The sequence below is a fragment of the Rattus norvegicus genome, chromosome 4, assembly GCF_021556685.1.
Source record: "Rattus norvegicus strain SHRSP/BbbUtx chromosome 4, alternate assembly SHRSP_T2T, whole genome shotgun sequence".
Classification (NCBI taxonomy): Eukaryota; Metazoa; Chordata; class Mammalia; order Rodentia; family Muridae; genus Rattus; species Rattus norvegicus.
This window is the reverse complement of record NC_141537.1, coordinates 105334695-105350936: the sequence shown is the minus strand read 5'-3', so window position 1 is coordinate 105350936 and position 16242 is coordinate 105334695. Positions and strand designations below refer to the sequence as shown.

General features: G+C 46.6%; 1 protein-coding gene across 23 annotated transcripts in view; it reads right to left on the bottom strand.

Annotated features, from left to right (window-relative positions):
• Positions 1–290: 290 nt before the first annotated feature.
• St3gal5 (ST3 beta-galactoside alpha-2,3-sialyltransferase 5) overlaps positions 291–16242 on the bottom strand; it is a 57768-nt gene continuing 41816 nt past the window's right edge. For 6 of the 23 annotated variants that reach the window (XM_087659468.1, XM_087659462.1, XM_087659470.1 and 3 more), the window contains 4 exons: positions 10600–10943; positions 6866–7052; positions 5137–5295; positions 292–1505 (listed from right to left, as the gene is read on the bottom strand). In XM_087659468.1, the coding sequence (XP_087515594.1) occupies positions 1437–1505; positions 5137–5295; positions 6866–7052; positions 10600–10943 (759 nt within the window). In that variant the 3' untranslated portion in view covers positions 292–1436. 23 annotated transcript variants of the gene reach the window in all.

Genomic DNA, 16242 nt, shown 5'->3' with positions numbered 1-16242 from the left:
AAAGCCCCCCTTCCCAGTTAGCTCTCTCATGCTTGTGAGGCATGAGTCTTGGCTGCCGTGCTCCTTGTGAGGTCCTCGACTCACCCTCTGGACCCTGGGCCCCAGGTTGGAATGTTGTCACAGTGGTTAAAGATAAGGCAGCCATCACCTCTCCAGGGGAGCCCCTCTACTTGGGTCACACAGCTAGGAGCGAGGCACCCTAACCCCCTCACTATGCAGCATCCAGGGTGAGGTTTCCACTCAGCAGAGAATGAACGAACGAAGGAACAAACCCTCACGGTCACTAAGTCACAGGGGCTCCTCAAAAGCTTTTATTATTTTTCTTTCTTTCTGTTCTTTTCCCTCCCCTTCCTCATTCTCCTTTCACATTGGTTGGTGGGCACTTCAGGGCACTTCAGGATGGGTCTTAAGTTACAACAGGGGGGGTTCACTCCAGTGCTTTAGCAATGTGGTCATCTGCAGAGGTCTTGCTCCCCATGGCTGTCACAATTCTGATGAACCATCTCAGACAGACAGCCTCACGCCTTAAATAACACCAAGTGCTTTGGGAGGGCAGAGAGAACAGACACTTCTCCAGAAGCTGAAAAGTGCCCTGACAGTGTAGGACGACATGGCTTCTCCCATCCTGGGGCAGCATCACGGTACTCAGCTGACAGTGGCTCGCCTGTGGAACAGCTGCCCTGCTTGGGTCCTCTGAGTCTTCTGGCAGACGGACTAGCAGAAAGGGGTTATGAACTTGTTTATCAGGCCCCCGACTTCCTGCAGCTGCCAGTGATGATGAGTAAACCCTTCCTTCATCCAGGAGGCAGGAAGTTTCCCTGCCAGCAGTGCTACCAAACAGAGCTGCAGAACCCACAGTCAGGTATCGAGGCCATCATCGAAGGTGCAGAAGCCCCTCTCCTCCCACCTCAACACCTGGGGAGAGTACATGTGTACAGTTTTTGCAAATTAAATTACTTCTTTAAAATACAATAAACCATACGATTCTCTTTGAAAAGTCTTTCCATCCCCATTCTTAAAATTAACTTACAAAATTGTGCAAAACCCAACACTGACTTCAAATAAATAGGACAAAGAGGTGTAAAGGGCTGAACTTTTGTTGTTGCTGTTGTTCTTTCCTTTTCTTTTAAAACTGAGTTTAAAAACACTAGCTGTAGGCCAAAGCAGCTGCAGGGTAAACTCCCTGGGGAGGCTGCTCACCACAGCTCTCAGCTGCATTGCTAAGTGAGGTCTGCGGTGTTCAAAGTTCTCAGTGGATGCCCCCGCTGAGGTCCTGCACCACGCCCTCCTTGATGAGCTTCTGGAGGAACTGGGTCTCTGTGGTCACGTTGTGCATGACTTGCCAGTTCATGGCGCCCATGCACTGACTGTCAAAGTAGTGCAGAGGGGTCCTTGGTTGACTGAGGTCATATCCAAAGCCTGCCAGGCTAACTTCATCACACAGATGCGTGGCCAAGACAATGGCAATGATGCCGATCGTGGGGATATTCTGGAAAGAACAGAGACTAATTTATTCATTAAAAAATAATATTTCAATTGCTTTTAAAACTCATTTAACTTTTGAGATTGAAATATATGTGTGTATATATATATACATATATATAATTTTTAAAAATGATTTTTTGTTATTTCAAGACAAAGTGTCCCTGTGTAGTCCTGGCTGTCCTAGGACACACTCTGTGGCCTCAAACTCACAGAGGTCCATCTGCTTCTGCATCCTGAGTGCTGGGATTAAAGGTGTGCACCATTGCCCGGTGTCTCTTTATATATATATATATATATTTTAAAGATTTATTTGTATTTATGTGAGTACACTGTAATTGTCTTCAGACACACCAGAAGAGGGCATCAGATCCCATTACAGATGGTTGTGAGCCACCATGTGGTTGCTGGGATTTGAACTCAGGACCTCTGGAAGAGCAGTCAGTGCTCTAACCACTGAGCCATCTCTCCAGCCCTCTTTATATATTTTTAAGGTGCGTGAGTGCGTGTGTGCGTGTGTGTGTATGTGCGTGTGCGTGTGTGTGTGTGTGTGTGTATGTGCATAGGTATGCACTTGAATGTCCATGTCACTGTGCTTGGCTGGAGGTCAGAGGACAACTTTCAAGAGCTTTTCCTCTCCTTTCACCATGTGGCTGTAAGTTTGAACTTGTATGTTACATGTCACATTCATCCCTGTATTTTGTTTTGTTTTTGTTTCTGTTTTTAAAGAAAAAGGTCTTGCCATGTTCCCCAAGCTGGCTTCTACCCCATGACCTCCTGCTTCAACCTCAGGAGTGCTGGATTACAGGTGGATGCCATGCTGTCTGGCTACATTTACTCCTTTCAAAATAGATTCAGCTAACTCTAGCCTGGCGGGTCCTCGGCGCATCCCGTTTTAGCTGCTCTCTTCTGGCATGCACTCGTCTGCAAGGCATCGTGCCGTGCCTCCTGGGATGTCCAACCCTGCCACAAAGCTTTCTGGATCTTCAGTCAAGGTTTGGGTAAAAACAGTACCATAAGACAAGTCCAGAGAGCCTGCAGCTAACAGCTCTCCCTGAGGGCTGACACTGGTCCACTTGCAGACTACATTCTGTATCTAAAATGCATGGTCCCAGAAATGTTTCCTGCATTTCTGGAATACTTGTGCATACATAGAGGACATCTTGGGAATAGGACCCACACATACTGATATTCTCTTGTGTTTCACATATGCCTTATACATATACATTTTTATAAGGTTTTTTTTTTTTCCTTTTCTTTTTTTTGGAGTTAGTGACCAAACCCAGGGCCTTGTGCTTGCTAGGCAAACGCTCTATCACTGAGCTAAATCCCCAACCCCTATAAGGTATTTTTAATATATCTACATTTTGATTATGAACTATCACATGAGGCCAGGTATGGAATTTTCCGCTTAGGATATCTTGTTAGCTGTCAAAGAGTTTTTGATTTTCAGATTTAGGATGTTCAACCTGAATTCGGTTTTGGATAGTTTTTAACATGCTGATATTTCTCTCATTTTAGTGAAGATTGTATCTTCCATAAATATTCATTTTCTGTAAACTAGAACAAGAGTTCCCCCAGACCTCATAGATTCTAATGGGATCATGGATCCTTCCAGGAGCTCTGTTTGTTCTAAATTGTTTCCTCATCCATGGGCATCCACTTCTTAAAGTCAGCCTCACTGGTTAAAAAGGACTGTCATAGCCAGTCTGTTCATGGAGAGAGATGAGTGCCAAGGATGCCTCTGTGCTGTGGCTGTGTGTCCTATCTTGTCTCCTCCAACATGCAGCACTTGGGAGCCACCTGATGTGGGTGTTGGGAACCGGACTAAAGTCCTATGAGAGAACAGCACGTGCTTGTATTGAGCCATCTCTCCGTCTGTGACCATCTCTCCTTTAAGTTAATGCATACTACAAATCCAGGAAAAGGGCCACTTTATTCTACCTACATCACCACCAGACAAGGAACTTTAAAAAAAAAGCCACTGTGGCTCTAACTGCCTTTATTTAATTACTGGGGACTAAATATTTTATTATGTATTTTTTATTTATTTTATTTTCTCCTTTTGTCAAATGTTCTTAATTTTTGTCTCTATTAATTTTTTTATTAATCTGTAGGAATGTTTTGCCTTTATGTATGCAAATATATCATATATCATATGCATACGTGAATCCAGAAGAGGGCACTGGATGCCCTGAAACTGGAGTTACAGACATTAGGAACTACTATGCAGATGCTGGGAACAGAACTCAGGTCCTCTGGAAGGGTAACCAGTGCTTTCAGCTGTCAGCACCCAATACTCTTGCCTGTCAGAAGTCAGTGCTCTTAACTGTAAGCAAGCACTGAGCCATGTCTCCAGCTCCATTCTCTCTCTCTCTCTCTCTCTCTCTCTCTCTCTCTCTCTCTCTCTCTCTCTCTGTGTGTGTGTGTGTGTGTATGTATGTATGTATTTTGTTTGTTTGTTTTAGCTCTAGGAAGACTTGTTTTTATTTTGAGCATTGTTCTTGGTCAGACATGTGCTAATTCTTGTTTAAGACAGATTTTCTAGCTGGTTGTGGTGACATGCACCTTTAATCCCAGCACTGCAGGGGCAGGGGCAGGGGCAGGGGCAGGGGCAGGGGCAGGGGCAGGGGCAGGGGCAGGGGCAGGGGCAGGGGCAGGGGCAGGGGCAGAGGCAGGTGGATCTACATGAGTTTGAGGATAGCCTGCTCAAAAAAGTGAGTTCTAGGACAGCCAGGACTATACAGAGAAACCCTGTCTCAAAAAAAAAAAAAAAAAAAAAAGATTTCCCTACAGGTTTCTAAAAGTTTTTAAGGACATGGGCCCTACTACACCAAGCTACAAGTAATAAAAGGATTCTCCACACCACCCCCTTCGGCAGCATATGCTAATTGCAGGTTAACAGCCTACTCAATGGAGACCTAGAACAAAAGGTTTTCAAATTAGGCTGCAAAGTAAATCAAATTTTGAAAATCCCCACCTACAGACCACAGGGTGACCAATACAGTCTGAATGTCTGGGATGGGGCCAGACGGAAAAGCACTGTCTTAGAGGGCTGACTTCATTTATTATCATCTTGAAGGGATGGTAAGTACCAATTCTGACTATCTCATAGAGATAAAACATACAGAAACTTTTTAGATTAGCAGTGTGCCCCTTAGTGTGGCTGTAGGCAAAGGTACCTTAAGTAACCTCTCAGTGATGTGCCACTCTGCTCAAGAGTGCACCAGGAAGAAGGCTGATTCAACCATGAAGAGCCCTGGCACCAAGGGGTGTAATGATGACCACACATGGACTTGTCTGGTCAGTGAGTAGGTTTCCCTAATAAAGATGCTTCTAGAATGGTGGTTCTCAACCTTTCTAATGCTGAGACCCTTTAATACAGTTCCTCATGTTGTGGTGACCCCCAATTATAAAATTATTTTTGTTGCTACTTCATAACTATATTTTTGCTACTGCTATGAATTGTAATTTAAGTATCTGATGTGAAGGATGTCTGATATGCAACCCCTGGAGTCATTTGATTTTCAAAAGGGTTGCAACCCACAGGTTGAGAGCCACTGTTCTAGGGGCACAGATGAGTCTATACAAAACTTGAACAAGTTTCTTCCTCTTGTACACAGAGAATAGTTAACCCAGTAGTAACAAAAATACCTTATCATGGCCCCAGAATCTTGACTGAGGCTCTGAGTACTGAAGGATGTCGAAGGCAGTTTCTTTGATGATAACTGGGTTCAAAATCCTGAAATGCTTTGGCTGGAGTGGGATTTTTTCTGCCACCTGCTTCCAAAAGAAGAGACGAATCCAAAATGGCTGCGGAAAGAGTGCAAGCAGCCATTAGGATGGTTAGCAACGTCGTCCTGTCAACAGGGGCGATAAGAAAGTCACTGCTAATTATGCCAAGGTCACTGGCTTTGTACCCCAAGCCCTAGAGTATCGTTACGATTCTAGTACTTCAACCCGTAATATAACCCTGAAACTTGCAGTTTTCAAGGGTGGCACAGACCTGCCACAACCACTTTGTTTGCTGGAGGAAGAAATTCCCCAGGGATGCCCTGAGGGTGTCTCTGACAATCTACAGCCACGTGTTCCCAGGGAAGGACAGTTAACTGGCTGGATTTCAGGGTACTGAGTGCTGTGAGTGCCTTGCTGGATGGGTCCTCACCATGTACCCACTTACTGACTTTGTTCCTAGTCTCGTAAAAGTGCTTAGCAACAGGCTATGGTCACCCCATTTTCCCATCAGAAATCCTACACAATAGAAAACCCAGAAGACACAACAATCTGCAGAGAATCAGGCTCTGGAGAGAAGTGGCTTCGTCACATAGTATGGACCTAATTTAAAACAATGTGTATTTTAGCTTTCGTGTGTGTGTGTGTGTGTGTGTGTGTGTGTGTGTGTGTGTGTGTGTGTGTGTGTGTGTGTGTTGGCCAGAGGATGATCTCTGGGAGTCATTTCTCTCATTTTTACCATGCCGCTCCCTGGGGTTGAACTTGGGTTGTCAGGTATGGTGGCAGGCACCTTTACCCTCTGAGCCATCTCTGTTGACCCTCTCTATCCTCTTAGCTTTAGAGATAGATTTGTGACCAGCTTAATAACTGAGCTCTGAAAATTACTTCATTTTAATGGATAGAACTACGAAATAACGTTATTTGATTACTGCAAAGACCCCCCAGGAATCTAACCAAGTGGAAGGCCCTGCTCTGCCTTTCTAGAAGGCTTTGGATTTACCCCAATGACAGGATCCTGACTGTAGCATTTTGGAGAACATCTTTGGGATGAAATAAATGTATATATAACTTTCATCCTAGCAATCTCACTTCTTGAACTAAAAGCCATTCGAGTCTATGTCTGGAGAACAAGGCAACTAACCTCAGAATAGAGAGTGTGGTCCCAAAGCTCATACTCCCTTTTGATAATGAGGACCAATTTCACACACACAAATCTCTCCTACTTAATTTACTTGTTTGTTTCTAAGACAGGATCACATGTATCCCAGGCTGACCTCAAACTATGCAGCTGAGGATGACCCAGAGCTTATCCTCTTGTCCTCACCTCCTAAGTGCTAGGATTATAGGTGTGTACCCCTATGCCCAGCTTTATTTGGTGCTGGGGATTGAACCCAGGCCTTCTGCATGCCAGGCAAGCACTCTACAACTAAGGTACATGTTCAGTTCCATGTACCAATCCTTAATCAGGTTCTGGAAGTAAATTGCAGCAAGAGTTCTGAGGGGTTTCTACAAAGAGGGAGAATATAATTTGAGAAACAACAGAAAAGTGTGAATTCTACTATGTCAATTTAAAAATAAATGTCTGGATTGCAATCCAAGATGCTCTAACTTTTTACCAACGTCTGACTGCCCCGGGAATTTGAGTTCTTACCAGGCTTTCATTTTTCACCATTGCTTGAAGCCATTTGAAATCAACACTCTTAAATAAAACAGCAACGAACAAGTCATTAGCGTAGTATTCAGCGTCCGACAGTGGAGCACCCTCTGGGTAAGTCATCCTTATAGTAGTTTTATTTCCAACATGTTCAGAATAACCCTCAATTGGTGCGCTGTTTAACCTAGTCAAACAAAAGGGGACAATTGACAAGGGAAGCCATTAACCATCTCGTCACATCACGTGACATCCCAACATCCTATGCCATGTCCTCCATGAATCAGGACATTGTTGGAGCAGGCTTCCCTCCCCTTGGCCTCGGAGCACTTGACAACACTGTCCCTCAGGATCCATGGAGGACCAGCACATGACACCAGACTGTCAATATGAGCAGGTCTGCCATGTCCTGGGATTTTAAGCTAATCCAAACATGTAACATTTGGGACTTTCCTGGATTTTCCTTTCTTTGAAAATCTTCTGTTTGCTTCCATAATTAAGAGTTCTTGACAGAATTCCAGTTTCCTGAGTACTTGGGGTTACAGAGATGGGCCACTGTGCCCAGCTAGTTAATGATCTTCTGAATTCTCATAAAAGTGTCTGCCGCACAGTTGTGTCTAAACTTTGTCTCATGGCTACTTCCTCTTCCAAACCTTAAACACCTAGTTCTCTTGGTTACTAGAGCAAGCTACCGAATAGGTCAACTAAATGCCAAATCATACCACTGGGCCGGATCGTTTTCTTCTGTTTTGAAAGCAAAGGGCCTGATTTGTATAGACACTCTCTGATCCTGAGCATCCTTGTTCTCAGGAAAGGTCCACTCAAGCTTCAAAAGTGTGCAACTTTCGAGAATGGGTCAGCAGAGAGTAACGGTACAGAAGGATCTTCAGAGACTGACTTATTATGATGTTCAAAGTCACGAGCATTTGACAGAAACCCAACTGTGAACTTTGGATTTTGATTTTCCTGGGCTGGTGACGTGTATGGTATAATACCTTCTTATGATGCCATAGGGTGGCAGTCATGTGGATCGTGAGGGGAAGTGACTGGCATGCTACACTATGCGCTATGAGAAAACTAGGATGCTCAGGTGGAGTCAATGCATTCCCACTCCTCACCTTCACTTACATGCTCAAATGGGCTGACATGGGGAGTCCTCAATGGCTCTCAACCTTAGTGACTGCAACAGGTCTCTCAATCGAGGCCAGAGCTCACCAGCATGACTAATCTAGCTAGCCAGCCTGCCCAGGGGATCCCTTGCCTCTGCCTCCTGAGCCTGGAAATACAGAGCATGGAGCTGACAGCTGGGCTGCCATGTTTACTTGGTATTTACTTGGGCACTGGAGGCCGAGCTCCAGTCCCAGCACAAGAACCTTAGGCACTGAGCTACCTCCCTCACGCCCATGCATCTTTTGATGCACGTGTATGCTGGGTGTGCAGGGAAGCCTCCTGGACACCAGGGGACGTCTATATGGATGGCGCAGGGAAATGTGCTCAGCCAGGGAGACGGCACACAGGGAGATTCTGTACTGCCTCTACGGAATTATGAAAATGAAGATGCGTCTTATTCTTCCTCTTTCTAACCAGGCTTGATAACCCTTCACCGTTCCTGGTGCACAGGGGCCTCCCTGCTCCTGAAGCTCTCATGCGCAGTCCCGCCATCCCAGGACACCCAGCCTCATTTCTGGTCCCTCCTCACACCAGGCAGGGTTCTTCCTTCAGCCATCCCTGGCTGACTGCTCTCTGAGAAGACACGTGCTGCTGCTGTCCTTCTAAGCTAGCTTCCTATGCAGCCCTTTAGCCACCCGTCCTGGAACTGCAGGTCTGTACTGTTTGCAACACTTCTAACCCACCCTCTGCTTTCCATGCTCTCTCCCGAGGAGCTGTGGCATTTACTGACCACCAGACACCACCATTCTGCTGCTCACCGCTCTTGGCGCTTTAAACCCATTCGTGCATCTGGTCTCCACCGTGGAGGAACCCTACTGCTTCTGGACTGCAGATGAGGAAACTCAGGCACCACGGAGTGAACAAAGGTCCCATGTGAACACCCTCACTTTGGGGATCAAAATGGCTGGGATGGATTTGGTCATGTCCCTTGCTAACCAGTTCTTTCCACTTCCAGGTTTCCATTAGTGGTTCCGGTTAGTGGTTCTAGTAAGGCCTGTGGCCCCTGGAGTAGAAATCTTTTTATCACTTGACATTAGTTTTCAAACCATTAAAAGAGGCTGTCAATTATTTTTCAGTATGCCCCTGATTCATCTTGTCCCTGTTTCCACTTTCTGTGTCACCCCCACCATATATGTCACATCTTTGTCCCTAGGCTCTGTTTCACTCCCCTCTCTTCCCTCTGCCCATGAGTCTCTGCAGGACAGACTGAATTGGGACCCAGAGCCTGTGGCTAACTTACTGCAGTGTACCCAGGGTTGGAAAAATAGGCCCCAGGCCTTGAGGGAACCAATTCTATTTTAAATAACTTGTCTCAGGAACCAATCAGAGCTGGATAAAAAGACACGTGCATAAGAATATGCAAAGTAGTTTCACAATAAAAAGTAAAAAGACATAAATATTCTAATGTCTGGCAAAAGAGTCACCAAAAAATTAATCTTCCTCAAAAGTTCTCAGATAGTAATGACTTCAGAAACTAATCATAAATGTAAGTTTTAAATATTTTATAAAAAAACACAAAAGCAGGGCTAGAGAGATGCCCCAGTGGTGAAGAGTGCTTGCTGCTCCTTCCAGAGGATCACAATTTGGTTTCTAGCAGCCATATTGGGCGGCTCGCAACAGCCTGTAACTTCGCTCAGATTTCTGATGTCCTCTTATGGCCTCCACATGTACTCCCTTGCGCACGCACTCGCTTGAACACACACACACACACACACACACACACACACACACACACACACACACACACACACATTATACAAATCAAAAACGAACTCAGTCTTTAGAGAGACAGAGACACAGATGCCAGCACGTGTCCAGGGCAAGAGTGAGGAGCTCAGCAGTCAGCAGTGCTGACTGTTTGTGTTCTGAGTAGTTGTTATTTTCTTCCTAATAATGGGTATATTTTACATTTATAATTGGAAAAACTTTTCTTTCCTGCGCTGTCACTAAATTCAGGGCCCTGTGTATTGTAAGCAAGCATTCTACCATTCAGCCACACCCCTAATCTAGAAAGAACTTTTAAGCACTGTGTGGTGGCACATGCCTTTAATCCTAGGCAGAGAGACCCCATCCTAAAAACCAAACAAACAAAACACCCCCCCCCCCCAAAAACAAACCCCAAACCAAACAAGCCTGTGAACAAGCAGGAAAGTCACAGGGTGGCCGTTTACCTCCTGTATTGAGTTCTAACTGCCCTGGGGGCTGTCTATTCTCCCATAGCTCACTATCCCTAACTCTGTTTCAAAGCCAAGTGTCCCCCATTGCCTGCCCGCCTTGCATCAGCCTACAGCCCCTGCCTAACAGCACTGCTTACCCAGCCCTCCTACCTTTCCAAACCTCTGCAAGGCCTGGCAAGTGGCTATAGCCCACATATGTGCCTTCAATCTAGGGTAACCAATACAGTTTGGGACACCTGGCCATTTGTGATTTTGTTTCAACACCCCCAAGAGTTGAAGCGAGGGTGCTAAAGAGCTCCTGCTGCTCCTCTCTGCCCCTGGAGCTGCACTGGCCCAGAGCACTAGATTAAATTCTAGAGGAGAAAAACTGGTTTAGATCACAGATACCTTATTACCACATCGAACTGGTTGAGTGCGTGGCCCAGCTCTAGTCCGTGAAGGATGCCCCCGTTCCCAATAACCACACAGCGCTTGCAGTGCTTGGCTCTCAAGTGTTCAGGAAAGTCGTGCTCAGGCAGCATATCCAAGAGGCTCTGGACTTTACTGGAGAACTTCCGGAATCCAAAAGGCGGGTCATACTTGAGCTCAGCTTCACTGGCTGTGGGGATCTTCTGCACGAAAGGCTCCAAGTCCATGCTGTACTTGCCCTTAAATAACAGATCCATAGTTTTCTTCGCGTGCCCGGGACGACATTCCTTCTGAAAGACTTCCTGAGTGTTTCTATGAGCTCTCTGGAAGAGGATGACCAACATTGGCTTTAAAATCTCTCCAACATTACAAATAATAGACTAGAAATTCAGTCCTGTGAAGCCTGGAGTTACGCCCCTGTTGGTCACCAACTAGTAATATACAGCATTTTTTTGCCTCTTAGGGTTAGTGCTTTGCTCAGGGACAGGAAGGAACCAGAGGATCACATCGTATGACAAGAATAGGAATGCTACAAGGCTGTCACTTTCATTATGCCACTGAGACAAACTGTCCCCAGAAGATGGGCCCTAAGAGGCTGATGGTACTTACCTGCAGCATGCAAAGTGGTCAGATTTACAGAAAACACAGGGGAGAATAGTGGGACCAGGGACTGAGGAGACGGAGAGATAAGGAATGCGTCTAACTGGCGCACGCACGCGCGCGCACACACACACACACACACACACACAGCAAAATGGTGTTTTTGAAAGTTTCTGGAGGGCCAGCAAGATGGCTCAGTAGGTAAAGGTACCTGCTGCTGACCTGAGTTTAATCTTCCACCGGATGGAAGGAGAGAACTGACTCCCAAAAGGGGTCCTCTGACCTCCACACTGTGTTATAGTGCACACACACACACACACACACACACACACACACACACACGCACGCGTGCATACACAGGCTCAAATGAGTGCACATGCACACACGCACATACATGCACACACATGCATACACAGGCTCAAATGAATGCACATGCACACGCACACACACAACTTAGCGGTATGTTTGCTTGGCATGTTGCATTGCTCTGGTTTGGCTTTCAGGGGCTAAGATGGTAAATTTTGTTACATGGTTTTGTTTGTTTTTGATTGCTTGACTTTTACTGTAACAATAGTCTCATGTTTTCCAACCAGCAAGGTAATAGACAGTCTTGGCTCTCACAGAGCTAAGGCTTTGTGCCCTCTGGAAGACAAATGACCTTCCCTGTTATCAGAGGACAAGTGTCCTGCCCACACAGAGCTCGCTGGTTCCTGTGCACTTGCCCAGAGCTGGTCCTCCTATCAGCAAGGCCAGCTGCTGAGGCCCAGTCGGAAAACTTTCACAAGCTGCTCCTAGGTCTTTGTGCTTCCCATTTTTGTGTCTGACAGCCTCACACACCTGCTTCTGTACAGCTTCCTCTAGTGTGCACACAAGTCCATGCGAGTGTGTGGCACAGCCTCCTGTATGTCCCAGGATACCTATTTTTAGGAATGTGTCTTATCTTCAAACCGGCCAGTGTATCATGAGGATTGTCACTGTCATAGTTTTAAACATTACCTCAGTTGGTTTTCCTCAGAGTCTTATATTTTTACTCTAATTTTTTATTACACTTTATTCTGTGTGTGTGTGTGTGTGTGTGTGTGTGTGTGTGTGTGAACATGCGCATGCACACATACATGTTCATAGGTAGGGAGGGTATCTGAGGACAGCTTATGGGAGCCGTGTGGGCTGAGGGGTGAACTGATTGCCGGTCTTGGCAGCAGGGGCTTTTTATACTTAGAGCCACCTCGTCAGCCACTGTCAAGTGTTCATAAGATATGCTTCCCTCATCTCAGTGAAAAACCTTTAAAAATATGTGTAAAGCATAGTGCCTGTGAAGGGCAGTGTGTGGCATTTGGGGATTGACTTCCTTTTGGCAAAGGGAAACTGACTGACAGCCTCCCAGCTTTGCACCCCCTGTGGCACTCGAAGATAAGGTCACCCGTGAGTTCCCTTGGTGGTTTTAAGGTGGCACACCCAGGAGAATGAATCAGGGCTCCTCCCATGCCAAGATCTGAAACAGTGGCTTCTACACCCATGGGAAAGGAACGAAGACACTCCACAGATCGCCACTCACATATGGACTGGCGTCTTCCTGAGGGACCAGTTAGAAAGCCAAGCAAGGAACCTGTCGTGATGAGTCCTCACAAACACTAAGCAGGCGAGGCTCCGCCAATCATGGGGCCTTAATCCCACAAGGGGGTGGGGGGCAAACAGAAGGGCCCTTCCCTCATCTCTATAGTCTCCAGGTCTTGTGGTTGTAGACAGCCATGTTTGGAGCCCCCGAGGCCCACGTCAGCTCTAGGATATACGCCCAGCACATGCTTTCACAAACCACATAGGGCCCAAAGGAACGTCTGCGAAAGGAGGCCCAGGGAAGGAGGCTGGAAGCAAGCTGGGAGCGCATGCGCTGTCCTGTGCTGCCGAATCTCTTCTTTAGAAGTTTCCTTTGGAGAGGAGTGAAATTTCATTCCATTCCCTGTCCTGGAAAAGCATTCAGTTTCAGGCTTCAAATTTAATCTACTATTTGTGAGCAGAGCCCGAGGCTCACCTGTCAGTAACCCATCTGCAGTAACCCTGCCTGCTGCACCGCTGGGCTGGAGATCTGACGGGGGGGGGGGGGGGGGGGGCGCTGCTGACTGGCAGTGGAGAGGGTGAGACTGCTGCAAGTCCTCCTCCCTTGCTTAAAGAAGTGCTGAGGTCTGAAGGCGCCTGCAATCATGGGGGTGACTTCCTAGCTACAGCGCACTTGGGTGCCTCTCCTCTTTTCCTTAAGTGGGGTTCACAGCTCAGAACAAACAAGAAACAAAGGTGGAGCAGTTCACTTTAAGGAGCTGGGGTGCTTAGAGGAAGCAGGGGTTCCGGAAAAAGGCAACCAAGTGGCCGACTGGAAGGCGCCATCCTGGCGGCTCTGGGATGCAGAGAGCTGATGTTCCTCTTAGAAGAAAACAAGACCCTGTGTCAAATCTAGGGGTGGAAATAAAGGCTTTAGCCAGGTGGAGCTGCAGGCCACCAACGATGAAGAAAGACACCTTGAAGGTTCAGCTGTCACTGATGTGACAATTACCATGGGACACCACAACATGAAAATTCACTGAAGGGAATTGAGGGCAAGGTGATTTTCTCAGCAAAACCGCCATTTCTACTCCCACACTTTGAGGGTCAGGTTTCTTAGAAATGCAAGCAAGTGGCAGACTTTTGAGTTCACATGAAGTTATATGCTCATCTCCTGCTGACTTTATAGCTTCAGGAAAGGGGAGATTTAGGTTAAAGAACTTTGGGTTAATGAAATATGGGAAAGAACCTAACTCAGCCCTAGTTCCTGGTATGTGGGGACCAGTTGTCAAAGAAACACTAGTTTTCACATCTGTTACTGCACACTGGTCTCTTCCTCCCTTTGCCTGGTGGCTGCCACAAGTGAGAGCAAAGTTCTCTACCTCATGGTGATTAAAAGCAGCCAGAATTTAAGGATAATACTCAAGGGGTGGATGCCACAGTGAACACTCAGTGCCGTGGTGGATGTGGGCTCTGTGGGAACACACTGACTGGTGTGATGGGATGCCCCAAACTGAATCACACCGAGAATGGTGTAACTCAGAGAGTGCTTGAAGGACTGACTCCTACTGGGCGGCTTCAGATCTACTTAACTAGCAATATCATCTCAGTTAAAGCAGTGGATGCTAGGTGGAGGTTTTGTTTTGTTTTGACCTCTGTCTGACACATTTGGGGGTGGTCTATAGAAAGTGGGGTGGTACCAAGGACAGCAGAGATGTGTGCAGGGTGCAGCTGTCTTGGCTCAGGGACCAACTCTGCAAGGCAAGTCTGCTCACTGTGAGCATGGTAAATGGAGGACCATGGAGTTGGAAAAGCTGAGGAACTGGGCCCCAATTAACTATACTGCACAGAATGCTGCCCCCAGGGTGATCTGTGGTCTTTAGCTCTTTGAAAGAAGAGTGGGCCAAGTTCAAACTGCTGCCACCACTCAGACCAAGCCTAAATTGACACAATAGACCAGTCTCTCCTCAAATATCTTTTAAGTACAATTTTGCATCTCAGCCACACTTTCAATGTGTCTAAGCCTCCCTTCCGAGACTATCACTGGTCTTGTTAACAACTGGTATGTTAACAGACATTTTTAAATAAAAAAAAATTCATAAACTCTACAACTTGGCAGCTACTCTCCCTCCCCAGCTGGCTCCAGTGCAACTAGGAACACTAGTATCTGACAGGATAGGACAGGGTGACATTCATGCTTCCCAGATGCTAGATATGAAGCTAATGGGGTTCACTCTGCCGAGACTGCACATGGACAATGATTCAAATCTGCAATCCCAGCCCATGGTGTACACGAGATAACAAACTAGTGTGCTGTCTGCTGTGGCTTTCAGGACCTCCCATCTGTCCCCTTTTCCATCTCTTCACCTGCTGGGCCTCATCCTGAGCCCTCCATGATACACTGCACACAGCAGAAGGGGACATCTTGCTAAGACCTTTCTGAAAAGTGGGGCAATGTGTAAGGGAGAAAACTGTTTCTGGTGTTGCTGTTGTTTTGTTCTTTTCAGAAGGGTGGGAGCAGTGAGATGGCGTAGCAGGTAAATGTGTCCCACGGCCCCTCTAGAACCCACATGGTAGAAGAAGAAACAACTCCTAGAAGTTGTCCTATGACCTCTACACGTATGTTGAGGCACATATTAACCCACAGACACGCATACGTAAAGGAACTGTTTGAAAAAAGACGTTAAGAGACTGACTGAGAATTCAACAAGAACCTGCCTTTAAAGATATCTCAAGTAGTAGAACCCAGGGCGCCTTGCCTCCAGCTCCATAGCATGGCTCTCACAGGCTTTCAGGGATTATGTGCACAGAAGTCCCCAGCTTCTCTTCCACAGTGGAGAGCTATAGCAAATGGTTCACTGCTATTCTTCCCTGTGTCATTTGAAATTTGAGGGGCTTGTTGTTGCTGAGTTTAGAAACAGGGACTTGCTACACAGTGCACACTGGGCCTAACCACTGTCTCATCCTCTTGCCTGCTGGGAACCCCACTATGGGTTATTATGTCCAGTTCCAGTGTTAGTTTTCAGCTGGAAAGAGGAACACATTATGCTAAGTGCAAAAGGCCAGCAACAGAAGTCAGTGGGTTGTAGTTACAGGAAACAGGCAACAGCCTTGGAGGCAGAAAGGGATTCATGGTTGCCAGGGACAGGGAGGGACTGCTAATAGTCCTGGAGTTTCTTGGGTGGTGGTGGGGGATGTTGAAAAGGCTCTGTACACACATCACCAACACAGCTCCGTAAATACATGGAAGACTGCACTGTATGCTTTAAACAGTGAATTTTATGATGTGTGAATTATATCTCAATAAAGTAGGTAGAAAGAAAGAGGTTGAGAGGGAACAAGAGAGAGCAGCTCCACCCAGTGCACTCAACAGGGGCAGTGCTAGATGATGCTGGGTGAAAGAAAGCCAGAAGACAGGCCATGAAGTGCCACAGGTGGTTAACAGGTCTCCACGTGCTCCCGTAGGTAATGAGAGACCAAGAGTCTTAA